The 12031-nt window shown below is 50.2% G+C and overlaps 1 protein-coding gene across 14 annotated transcripts in view; it reads right to left on the reverse strand.

Moving 5' to 3' along the window:
* Positions 1-12031, reverse strand: part of Nphp4 (nephrocystin 4) — a 114082-nt gene that overhangs the window by 26212 nt on the left and 75839 nt on the right. For 10 of the 14 annotated variants that reach the window (XR_003847660.1, XM_029558293.1, XM_029558285.1 and 7 more), the window contains 5 exons: positions 11778-11884; positions 10021-10137; positions 9403-9554; positions 9132-9323; positions 8334-8521 (listed from right to left, as the gene is read on the reverse strand). Coding sequence is in view for 13 of the 14 variants with exons in the window: in XM_029558293.1 (XP_029414153.1) it covers positions 8334-8521; positions 9132-9323; positions 9403-9554; positions 10021-10137; positions 11778-11884 (756 nt within the window). In the remaining variant the exon portion in view is untranslated. The remainder of the gene's footprint in view (positions 1-8333; positions 8522-9131; positions 9324-9402; positions 9555-10020; positions 10138-11777; positions 11885-12031) is intronic. The other 4 variants (XM_029558290.1, XM_017795415.2, XM_029558289.1 and 1 more) reach the window with 3 other exon arrangements.

Raw genomic sequence — 12031 nt, forward strand, 5'->3', positions numbered from 1 at the left:
TCCCCTGCAGCATTTTCCTTTCACAAGTTGGAGGCTTAGCTGGGTGTGGTCTTGCCCTGGAGGCACTCTCTGCATGTTTAAGTGCCAATCTCCAGGCCCTCCTTAATCACTTTAATCTCCTTATAAAAGGGATCCTCTCCCGGACACAGCTGGGCTCCACGTTTACCCTCCTAGGGCTCTTTTTCACTCCAAACTGCATTCTGTATTTCTTGATGCCCCATTTGCTCTTTTTCACTGTAGATCTGTATAATATTCACCATTAATAGCCACACCACCATTTCGATGTTAGACTGTCTTGAAATTTCTTCCACCAGAGAAATTAGCATTAATAGCCACACCACCATTTCTACATTACGCTGTCTTGAATTTCTCCTGCCAGAGAAATTAGTCCATTGCTTTTCAGCTTAGCCTCAGGCAAGCTTTTTGGCCCTGGGCCAACTCCAGCCAGACTCTCTGCCAAAATATCCCAAGCCTGCTTAGTCCTTATTTCCCTCTGGAACTACATTGTTCTCAGCACTACTTTCTTCCAGGCTCCTACTAGAATGGCCTGTTAAGCTCTGCTCATAGCATCAGCCACTTTTCTAGCCCAAACTTCCAAAGTCTTCCACATTTCTTCAAAATCCCACATGGTCAGGTCGTTCACCACCAACACCCCACTTCTGGTACCAATGACTGTATTAGTCACTTTTCTGTTGCTGTGATAGAACCAGTGACCCAAAGCAACTTATAGAAGGAAGAATTTATTTGAGCTTAAGGTTCCGGGGGAATTACAGTCTGTCTTGGCAGGGAGGCATGGCGGCAGAGGTGGCTGGAGGAGGAACAGAAGCTAAGCTCTCACATCTTCAAGCAGGCACAGGAAGCAAGAGAGTGACTGGAGATATAAGGCTGGCTACATGGGCTTGCTTTGGCTTCTGTGTCCTTGACACACTGACTTCCAGCCTTTGATTCTTGGTCTGTGGCTGTCTTGGTCAGTGAAGTGCGCCTCTTGGAGACCTCAAACAGACCTTGCTTTTTAGCTTGGTCATGCTGCCTGCATCTTTTAATTACAGATTTAGGACCATTTCCATCTAGGGTTACTATTGAGAGAGCCTGATGATTCCTATCATTTATTGGTTGCTTTCTTGTTTGTTAAATTGTTTGTTCTCAAGCCAGGCCTGGTGGCGCACGACTTTAATCCCAGCACTCGGGAGGCAGAGGCAGGTGGATCTCTGAGTTCAAGGCCAGCCTGGTCTACATAGTCAGTTCCAGGACAGCTGGGGCTACAGGGAGACCCTGTCTCAAAAAGACCAAGAAAAAAGAAAATGTGGCAGTGAATTAACGGAGAGGAGAGCAGGGACGTGTTCAGTTAGAGAGGGCACAGCAGCCACCAGGGCCTCCCTCTCCACGAGAGGGCCTGCTGGATGCCTGGTCAGGACATAGTTAAGTAATTAATTAATTAAAGTTTTCATTCTCATCTTCTCCCTATTAATACTGGAGGTCTGCTGGTTTGGTGTGTTAGGCATGAGGGATCCTTTCTTAGTTCTCTTATTTGGTGATTGCTCATGTGGAATTTACTCTTTCCTGTGTTCTCTTGGTTGAGACAATCTTCCTTCCTCCTCTGTGTATAGTATTCCTTCCAGTGTCTTCTGTAGGGCCAGCTTGGTGACCATGAATTCCTTCAGTTTTACTTGTCTTGAAATGACCTTATTTCTTTGTCAATTTTACAAGGTAACTTAGCTGGATATGGCCATTTTGGTTGCCCATTACTTTCAGGGCCTTAAATACAGCATTCCATGCTTTCCTGGCTTTATAGGGTGACTGATGAGAGATCTGTCACGTTTTCCTAGGAAGCTGAGTTTCTGGTGTTTCTCTCTAATGGCCTTAACATCACTTCTTTGCTGTGTATTTCCAGCCTCTTGCTAATGCATCATGGGAAAGTTCTTCCCCGCCATGTCTGTTTAGGGTTCTAAGCGTGTCTTATGCTTGGATCTCTGTGCCCTTATCTGTACTTGGGGAAATCTCTGCTATAATTTCATTGAACAGGTTTTCTGGGCCTTAATTTTCCTCAGCTCCTTCTCTGCCTCGTGGATTCTAGGTGCAGCCTCTCCACAGCATCCCAGAGTCTTCGAGGTACTCTGGCCTGTTTGATCAAGTTTTCCCCTGGGTGTTTGAATGTCACATCTCCTCACCTTGTCCTCCATCCGACCTTCTTTCCTCTGCTCCAACCTGTCATGCTGCCCACTGTCTTCTACCCTACCCGACCTTCCTGTCATGCTGCCCTGCTGTCTTCTATGAGCTACTGAGCTTTTCAGGCCAACATGTCTAGTTGTTTTCTTTTTAATTCCTCATTTTTCCTTTTGAACTTTCTATCCATTTCCTGCCTTTCTCATCTCTGTTGCTGGCCTTCCTCCTTGGGTTCTGGACGGACTTCCTTATTTAGCCCACCCACCAGTTAAACACAAGCCGACCTGAAGTCTTCCTCTGGCACTGTACCCGTGACCTCAGTGTCTTTGTTCAGCAGCTATGTTTCGGTCACTCAGAGTCTATTAAGCGCAGCTTACTGTGTTTCTGCTGCTCCTCTGTTGAGATTTGCACATCTGTTGGTATGGATATCACTTCCAGCTCTACTTGGTGATCTGAGTGACCAGCCTCCTCTTCAGGGCTCAACACTCAGTATCATTCAGAAAGGAGAAAAAACTCACTGTGATCGCAACAGCCAATTGGAGCAGGTCATAAAAACACTCAGCAGGGATCGAAGCCCATGAACATCCTCAATGACTACAGACCAGAGCACGGGAAAACCAGAGTAGAGTATGGTATGAAGTCAAAGATTTATTTAGGGAACATGTAGAGATGATAGAGGAGGGGCAAACAAAAGGAAAACAGAGAAGCAAGGTTAAAAAATGGAAGGAAGGAGCTGCAGGGACAGCTCAGCGGTTAAGAGCACTGACTGCTCTTGCAGAGGACCTGGGTTCGATTCCCAGAACCCACATGGCGGCTACGAACGGTCCTTAACTCCAGTTCCAGGGGAATCCGACACCCTCTTCTGACCTCTGGGGCACTGCACGACACAGGAGCACTCACATACATGCAGGCAACGCACTCATACACATAAGACAAAAATAATAAAATATTAAAAGAAAAACAACGGAAGGAAAAAGAAGAGTGAAGGATGCTGGGAAAGAGGAGAGAGCCAGCCAGCAGACACCACACAACACGACTGCCCAGCCGGCCAGCAGACACCACACAAGACAACTGCCCAGCCAGGCAGCAGATGCCACACAAGACTGCCCAGTGGGGCCAAGGACAGTGCAGAAGGCAGGAGCACTGGCTGCTCTTGCAGAGGACCAGGTTCAGTTCCCAGCACCCACATCAGGCAGCACACAACCACCTGCAACTCTGGGGGATCCAACACCCTCTTCTGGCTTCCATGGCCACTGCACACACAGCGGGTACTGTGCACACTGGTATGTGCACAGACAAGCAGGCAAATATTCATGTATATCAATAAAAATACATTAAATTTTTACTTTGGAGTCTTCCTGGTACACACAGGACGGGGAGGGACAGGTGAACTTGTGACTTCTTGCTTTCTTTGTGATTTATGCTGTTGCTGAGCCTACAGATAGCTCCAGATGGAGCTTAGCTCTAAATACAGAAGTAAGTCATAAATGAGTAAAACTTCCAAAAGATAACATAGGGCAGTGTCTTCTAGACTTTATCAAGACAAACTACTTTCTGTATCCAATTTAAGAAATTCACCTCTCAAAGTCTGATTAAGTAGACTTCGTTTTAGTGGGAGACTACCATTAACCCAAAGATACCACTAACACTCAAAAGGGAAGCCACAGCATCTGAGGACATCTCTGACCAATGCTCAGGCAACACAGTGAGAAATGGCCAAGAGTCACAAGCACACTATGTGAGTGAGGACGTCCTCAAAGCCAAGGGGCATCTGAATCAGCAAGATATCCCCACACACCTCCAGGACAGCTAAAGAAACAAACAAACCCAGCAACCGGTGTAACCGCTGAGGGCAGATCAAACCAAGTCCACAGCTGAGGGGATACGCAGGAGGAAAGCACCAGGAAGAGGACTGAACCAACCCCTCTGCCTCAGGCCCAGAAGCAGCACCACGGTGGCACAAGTCACTGAAAAAACGCTCATGACAGCACTGAGGAGCTCCAGGGCTGGAGAGACGGCTCAGCGGTGAAGAGCACCAGCTGCCCTTACAGAGGACCTGGGTTTGATTCCCAGCATGCACAGGGCAGCTCACAACCAGCTGTAACTCCAGTTCCAGGGGAGCTGACGTCCTCTTCTGGCTTGCATGGGCATCGCATGACACAGATGTACTTTTATGCATGCAAGCAAAACACTCATACACATAAAGTAAAAATAAATTAAAAATATTAAAAGAGTCAAAAGGTGGGAACAACCCAGACATCTGTGTGATGGGTGAACAGTGAATCTCTAGGGGCTTCTGCACAGCAAGGGGGAGGGAGAACCCACTGCTCCCAACAGAGCTGGGTGGACCCAAGGCAAGACGTCGAGGAAGAGAGGTTAACTCAGGACACGACAAGATCCCACTGACACGCAAAACAATGAATCAAACTCACCTAGGGACAGACTGAGAAGGGTGGTTGGGGGCGGCTGATGATGGGGGCAGGCTCAGAGACAGGGAAGCATCTGCACAATGCTCCACAGCGATCTCTGGGTAGGAGGAGGCTACAGATGGGTTCACTTTAGTAAAAAGCATACCTTTTATAGAAATTCAGAACGGATCACAGACCTAACCCTAAAGTAACACACAATGCTATAAAACTCGATGCATGGATTAGAGATGGTATCTCACACAACACCAAGCACAGTCCACAAAAGAAACAGCCAATGGGCTGATGTAAACAGAACTTGTGCTCTGCCAAAAGCATCGGCAAGGGGTGAACGTGACAAGTCACTGAGCGGGAGGAAAGCCTGCAGCGCACACATCTGGAGAAGGACTGTGTCAAAATACAGACATGCCTAGCTCTGGTTTCTGTCTGAACAGACACCTCAAGCAACAAAACATGCATGAAGAGACAGTCCACATCATGCGTCATTAGAAAACTGCGTTACGACAAGACACCATTTCAGACCTCCTGGAATGGCCAAGAGCCCAAACACCAACCATGCCAAGAGCTGGTGGGGGCCAAGGGGAGCAACAGGACGTGCTCCTTCATTGCTGATGGGAAGACAAAGGCATGGCCAGCTCGAAGCACCAGTCAGCAGTTCCTTACACGGCTCATCACAATCTTGCCATGTATTGCCCAGCAGTGTATCCTGAGGCCTTTGCAAGATCTGCACACTCCAGTTCTCGCACGTGAGCGTTCCTAACAGCTCTGTACTCGCAACTGCCAAAACCTGGATGCACCAAGAAGCCCTTCAGTAGGTGAATGGATACGCACATGGGTTTATCCCAAGGGATATTCTCAGCACTAGAAAGAAATGAACGTCTATGGGACGGGAAAGGACAGGCGCCCTACTGCTGAGTCAAGGCGCCTTTTACAAAGGCTGCAAACCATGAGATCCCAGCAGCATGTCGTTCTGGAGAAGGAACAGCATTAGACCCAGGAAGCACGCTGGTGGTTGCCAGGTAGAGGAGGACAAGCCTGGGGCCTCCTGAGGAGCTGACACTGCCATGGTGGATACCATGCATTCATCAAACTTCACAGATGGCACAATGCACAGTGAACCTCATCGCACTGTTCCAGCTGACGATGATGTAAACATCGGCTCATCAGTTCCAATGAGTGGGATGTGACAATGTGTCAACAACAAAACAGCACGGGGCTGGAGGTCTCCGACTCCAGTCAGTCCAGTGTCATACAAAACTAAAACTGCCCCAAACATAACATCTAGTCCACTTTTAAATCATGAGACTGTACACTGAGACCTGTGTATTTTACTACATAAATTTTATATTACAAAAATATAAACTGTCTTTTAAGTGAGGCTCTTGAGGGAACTGATACTGGACCGATCAATACAACTTCGGAGCCCCAACCAGGGCCGCCCTCGTGGCTGCCTTTCAGCCAGACCTGCCCAGGCACAGCGCCTGTGGCTGAGGCCCAGCTACAGAAAGCAGCCAGGAAGATTGTTTTATCCTTTTCTTGATGGGGGCAGGGGACTTGAGATTTTTAAATTTTTTATGCATTTATTGACTTATTTTGTCTCCATGTGATGTGGTATGTGGGAGGGGGGTTGGGTGTACATGCCCCCACATATAGGTGGATGTCAGAGGACAACTTTTAGGGAGTCAATCCTCTCCTTCCACTATGTGAGTTCTGGGGCTCAAACTCAGGTTGTCAGACTTGGTGTTTTCTGACATTTAATTCTAATCTTGGACAACAAACAGGGAACTTACTGTTGTGCATACGGATCCCGCAGACCATCTGGGTGGGCTCCTGCTGTGTTTTTAAGGCGTTTATGCCCATTCTCCCATTCCCTTCCTTTTGTTAATTTGTCCTGTTCTCTTTTTTTAACCCTATACTTCTGTCTTAAAATATTTTATTATTTTCATTTTATGTGTATGAGTGTATTGCCTGCATGTATGTGAGTGCACCCGTGTCATGCAATGCTGCGGAGGTCAGAAGAGGGCTTCAGATTTCCCTGGACGGTTCGTAGCTGCCATGTGGGTGCTAGGAATCGAACCAGGTCCTCTGCAAGAGCAGTCAGTGCTCTTAACTGCTGAGCCATCTCTCCAGCCCCATGATTTTTCTTTTATGTGCATGAGTGTACTGCCTGCATGTGTGTAAGTGCACCCATGTCATACAATGCCTGCAGAGGTCAGAAGAGGGTGTCAGATCCCTTAGAACTGGTGTTAGGGATGGCTGTTAGCCACCATGTGGGTGCTGGGAATTGAACCCAGGTCTTCTGCAAGAGCAGTCAGTGCTCTTAACCACTGAGCCACCTCTCTAGCCCCAACCCTATACTTCTTGAGCTGAACAATTAGACCGCTTTCTTAAAGGATTTGCTTCCTTTTACCCCCATCAGCTTGCACAGGCCACTATAAGCACCATTTGACTTGCATCCTGTCCTTTTGAGATGCAACAATATTTCCTTATTTGATTTGAAATAATTAGCCACTTTTATTTTGATTTTTTCACTGACTCATTATTAGAAGTTTGTTTTAAAGCTGTTGCTGCTGTTGTTGCTTTTTAATAGCAGTTCTGGGCTGGTGAGATGCTCAACAGTTAAAAGCACTGGCTGCTCTTGCAGAGGACCCAGGTCCAGTTCCCAGCACCCACATGGTGGCTAACAACCATCTGTAACTTCTGAGGGCATTGTACGCACATGTTGCACTTACAAACGTGAGGGAAAAACACTCACATACATAAAATAAAAATAAATTCAAAAAAATCTTTTTAAAAAAATAGCAGTTCAGAGAGTTTGTGGGGAGAAAAATAGCAGATTTCTGACCTGAGCATTAGAGTCAGAGACTACATAAAATTCAATTTAGCACTGATTCTCTTGCAGAAGGTGATTTTTTATTGCTGATTTTTAGGTTAGCATACAAAGTTCATGGTTTACTGTGGCATTTTCACACACATGTTGCTATGCTTTGTTCTCACTCTCTAAGCTCACACGTTCTCTAAGAGCCGTCTTTTTACCCTGTATTTTGTAATGCCCCCACTCTGCCTGAGAGGCACGTGGGAATCAGTCACCTGTGCCCGCCCGAGGCTTGTCCCTCCCACTCAGCCCTGCACTGTTTCCTACCCAGCTTGGGCTGCCTGTGTGACGGCCTCTCGGGTTTGGCATCACTTCCCCCAAACACTACCCTTGACCACCATTTCACCCTCCTTCACTGCCAACACAGGCCATGGTGCAGAGGTCAGAGAACAACTCGCAGGAATCGGGTCTCTCCTTCCACATGAGTCCCAGGGAACAAACTCAGGTCGCCCATCATAGCTGAAAGCTCCTTTCCCACTGAGCCATCTCACCTGCCTGAGACCTCACGTCTGAGCAAATTATGTTTTAAAACGATGATGCATGTATTTGAAGCAACTTTAACACTGGCTAGATATATCTGATGGTATTCAGGAATTATTCTTTAATTTTAGATGGTATTATATTACTGAGTCTACATTTTTTGAAAACAACTCCTGAGTCGGGAGCAGGGCTATGTAAGGAACTGTTTGTAAATGGGATTTAATCAGGCTGCCTCAGAGACCCTGAGCACAGTCAGCCGGCTTGTATACAAACCAGTCAGTCACTCCCCGTCTCAAGCTCTATACAGCAAGGTGCTCACAGCACACCTCTTTTAATAATGACATTTACACACAGAGCTTAGCGTGAGCATTCTTGCATCAACCACTTACCAGTGTCAAAGGAGCCATCTTTATTAATGGGAACGAGGACGTGGGACAGGCAGCCAGAGCTGGTCTTCCCTGTCCCATCTAGCCTGACCAGCCGCAGCCGCGGTGTCGTCTCGGGTGGGAAGCGGTAGAACTGGAAGGTGAGATACACGGTCTGTGGCCACGGTGCTCCTGGGCAGTCCTGGGCCGCTCTGAATGCAACAGCACAGGATTAGTCGGGCGTCCACAGTGGAGCTCCCAGAATGCACCACACACTCACCCAGGGACAGTCCAGGTCAAGTGGTCACTGAGGCTGGGGAGAAGGGCTGCCTTAGCCATGGCCAAGCAGAGGTTTACTGTGCTCCCTGTGGGCAGCTGGAAGGCAGCCACTCCAGACACAGTGACCCTCCTGGCTGAAGGTGAGTTCTCAGAACTACACCAGCTTCTGAGAACCAGGCAAACAAGCCATGCTTTAATCTGCTGCAGATTGGGCCTCCAGCACTTAGAATGGCTCCGGGTGAGTCCCAGCCAGAATAAAGTAGAAACAGATGGCAGTTCCAAGATTCCCAACATGAGCAAACAATCAATGTTTAAGACAGAAGATGAAAACGCTAATTACTCTGATTTAGCAGTTACACACCATATACAGGTATCAAATTATCACACTATACCTCATAAAGACACACAATTATTATGGGTATCAATTAATTTAGAAAACATATGGCACTGCTTAAGCTAGCAAGCCCCGAACACAGAGCGCTGCGCAGGCCAGATCCTTGTGAGGGAGCCGGGGAGCGTGCAGGAGGCAGCGAGAGACTCTACCTGCTGAAGGCAAGAAACTGCAGCACAATCTCATTGCCTTGCAGATGGTCCGACTCCTCCTTCTGAGGGCTGAACCTCACAGGATCTACGGGATCGACGGCTTCGGCCGGCTGCTGACTGGCATCAAGAATCTCTGGGAAACCAGAAGACTGCAGGACAGCCATCGCGGCTCTGGAGAGGTGGCTTCTAGAACTAAAACAGAAAGACCCCTCAGGCCACCTCCTAAGCAGAGTCAGTCTGTCCAAGCCTCCCCTCCCCCACCAAGCCTCACCTCAGGGTCTGGGCTCCCACTACAATGGGGGCGTGCAAAGGAGCGAAGGGCAGCTCCTGCAAGTGCTCGCCAGCAGGCGTCCCCAGGACCAGGGAAGTCTGGCTCAGGTCAGCTTCCAGGTGAGAGACCCTGCCCTCCAATCGGGACTCCTGCTGAACAAAACCAGGGCTCCAGTGAGGGTAGCGAAGACCCAGCCAACAACAGATCGGAAAGCTCCTCAGAGCTAACGGCTACGTTTTAATTTCGGTAAGTAGACACTAAATTTAGTGCGTGTCTGTGCTTTTATATGAAGTTCAAGTTAACTGGCCGTCCCTGTTTTATGTAGGAAGAAGGAAGAAGCCACAGTTTTATGACCACGGGACATGCGTGCCAAGACACCCTGCGGAACACGTGACTCTGAACACTGCAGCAGAGGTCATGCTCCCACTTGGTCTCCAAGATAGAATGGCAGCCACTGTCAGAGGCAGGAAGCCAGGCAACACCCCCATCCCACAGTCCAGGTCACAGGGAAGCCCGAGGTCCCTGTCCCCTATCCAACTGGGCACCAGGCTTCCTACCCATCAGGAAGTGCTGAGCCCATGAGGTAGAGGGCGAGCAGGGGCAGGGGAGCCCACTTACTGCCTGGAGCTGGGGGGCCTCCGGGGACCGACGGCTGTCTAGGGGCTGAGGAGGGGGCTTGGCAGAAACACAAGGAGCCAGGGACTGTGGGGAGGCCGCCAGCTGGGAAAGCGACAACTGCAAAGCAAGAGAACCTGGGTGAGACGCTCCACACGTGCCAGTCAATTCACAGAGCCTCCAACACGTGTGTACACATGGCACACCCACAGATGCCCAAGAGGAAGGCCAACTAGTCTGACGTGACCATGACGACCACGACGGAGTGGAGTCATGTCAGCACCCTCCCGCCAGCGCTGGCCGCTGCCCTGCTCTTCTAAACGCAAGGCCTGAGGCTGTGATCTCTCCCACGTCACAACCTGAATCACAGCATAACTCACGATGGAGAAGCGGGTGAGGATGAGAGTCAGCTGGCCTTGTACCCTCCGGCTTTGCTCCTGTCCTAGACTGGTACCTCCAAAGCCCCCAAGTGCCCATACCACTGCCCACTGAGCCTCCCCGCCAAGACAGTGACCACACTGGGTGGCAGAGGAGGCTCCAGGGACGGGCTTGCCACCCCTACCTCCTTTTGCTCTCGTCTTCTCCCCAAAGTGGAGCACCGTGAGAAGCACACGTGCACTCACAGGAGGCCTCGGCTTAGAACTCAGCGTGTGGTAAGCCTGTGGTAAGGTCTGTGTTCACGTGTGGAGAATGAACAGCACTATAAAAAGGCTGGGGTGGGGGCGGGGCCTGTGCCGCCCTGAAGCGCGTGCCTCACGACTGGACTCTATTTCCAGTGCACACCGCCTGTGGGGTGGTCACCACCTGCAGGGACAGCAGGCTGAGAGGAGGGAGCAGGCGGACTGGGGAGGGGCAGGTAAGGGCAGGAGCCGGGGACACCTGGGAGCAAGGTGGGTCTTTGGTCCATTCAGCTCCTTCACATCCCACAAGGTGTGGTGAACCATCACTGCTCCATAGCCCTTGAACACTTACAGGTGATATGGAAACCACTCGGGGGACATGCTGGACCAGGCCAGGAATGAGCCCACAGACTTCGCCTCGGGTCCAGCTTCCAAACTATTCTGCAGCAGAGCTGCAAATGACAGCTTTCCCAGGAAGTCAATGAACAGGTGACAGAGTCTGGTGTCACCAGGAACAAGCCAACTCTGACCTCACTGAGAACCACATAGCCGACGCCATCAGGGCCACAAAGGAACACCTTGGGCAACGTGGGATTCAGGAGGCACAAACAGGAAGAGGAGCACCCCAGTTTCAATGACCCAGCCAGAAAGAGCCCTTCTTTCCACACAGGGCGGGAAGTTCTATCCTGCGCAGGCACATGTCACCTGACCCTAAGCAGTCCAGATGTCCTGCCTCAGTCAGCTGTGGCCCAGAGTCCACTAGCACCAGCCGCTCGGCCCACAGGGCCAGCTGCTGCCTGCTCTCTGTGCCACTCTGGGGAGGGGTGAAGGCCAGGTCTTGGTGTTTGAGGCAGTCAGTGGCACTGGCCCAACCAGCCTTGCCATCGGGAGAATGTGGTGTTTCCACAAGCCCCAGATGGCAAGGTGGAGGATCACTACCAATGGATAGGAAGCCACCAGGCTGACAGCTTGACCTGTGAGACAGCTAGTCAGGGTCAGGCCTCAGGACAAGGCCGGGGGGGGGTCCAAAGCCATCCCAACCCCACATGCAGATGGGACTGCTGGCTTTTAAAGAGGCAGAGTCCTTAGTCAGGCCCTCACTCTAGCATTCTGAAGTGACCCCGCTGGGCCTGGACTTACCCCTGGTCCCACAGGTGAGTCCTGGGTGGCAGCAAGACCCCGAGCCACTGGCGCTGGTGTGCCTGGCGTGGAGAGCAAAAGGGCATCAGCCTCTGCAGGGCAAGAACCTAGGACACCAGCAGAGACACTACAGTTCTCTACTCTGTCATCTGTCCAAAGCTGGGCAGCTTGCATAAAACATGGCCCACGCAGCTCATCTGAGCGTGAAGGGATGGGAGTGAGTGTCACTGCCCCCCAACCTCCCCCACCTCCTC

Source organism: Nannospalax galili, unplaced genomic scaffold (assembly GCF_000622305.1).
Source record: "Nannospalax galili isolate Female #2095 unplaced genomic scaffold, S.galili_v1.0 scaffold1488, whole genome shotgun sequence".
NCBI classification, from domain to species: domain Eukaryota; kingdom Metazoa; phylum Chordata; class Mammalia; order Rodentia; family Spalacidae; genus Nannospalax; species Nannospalax galili.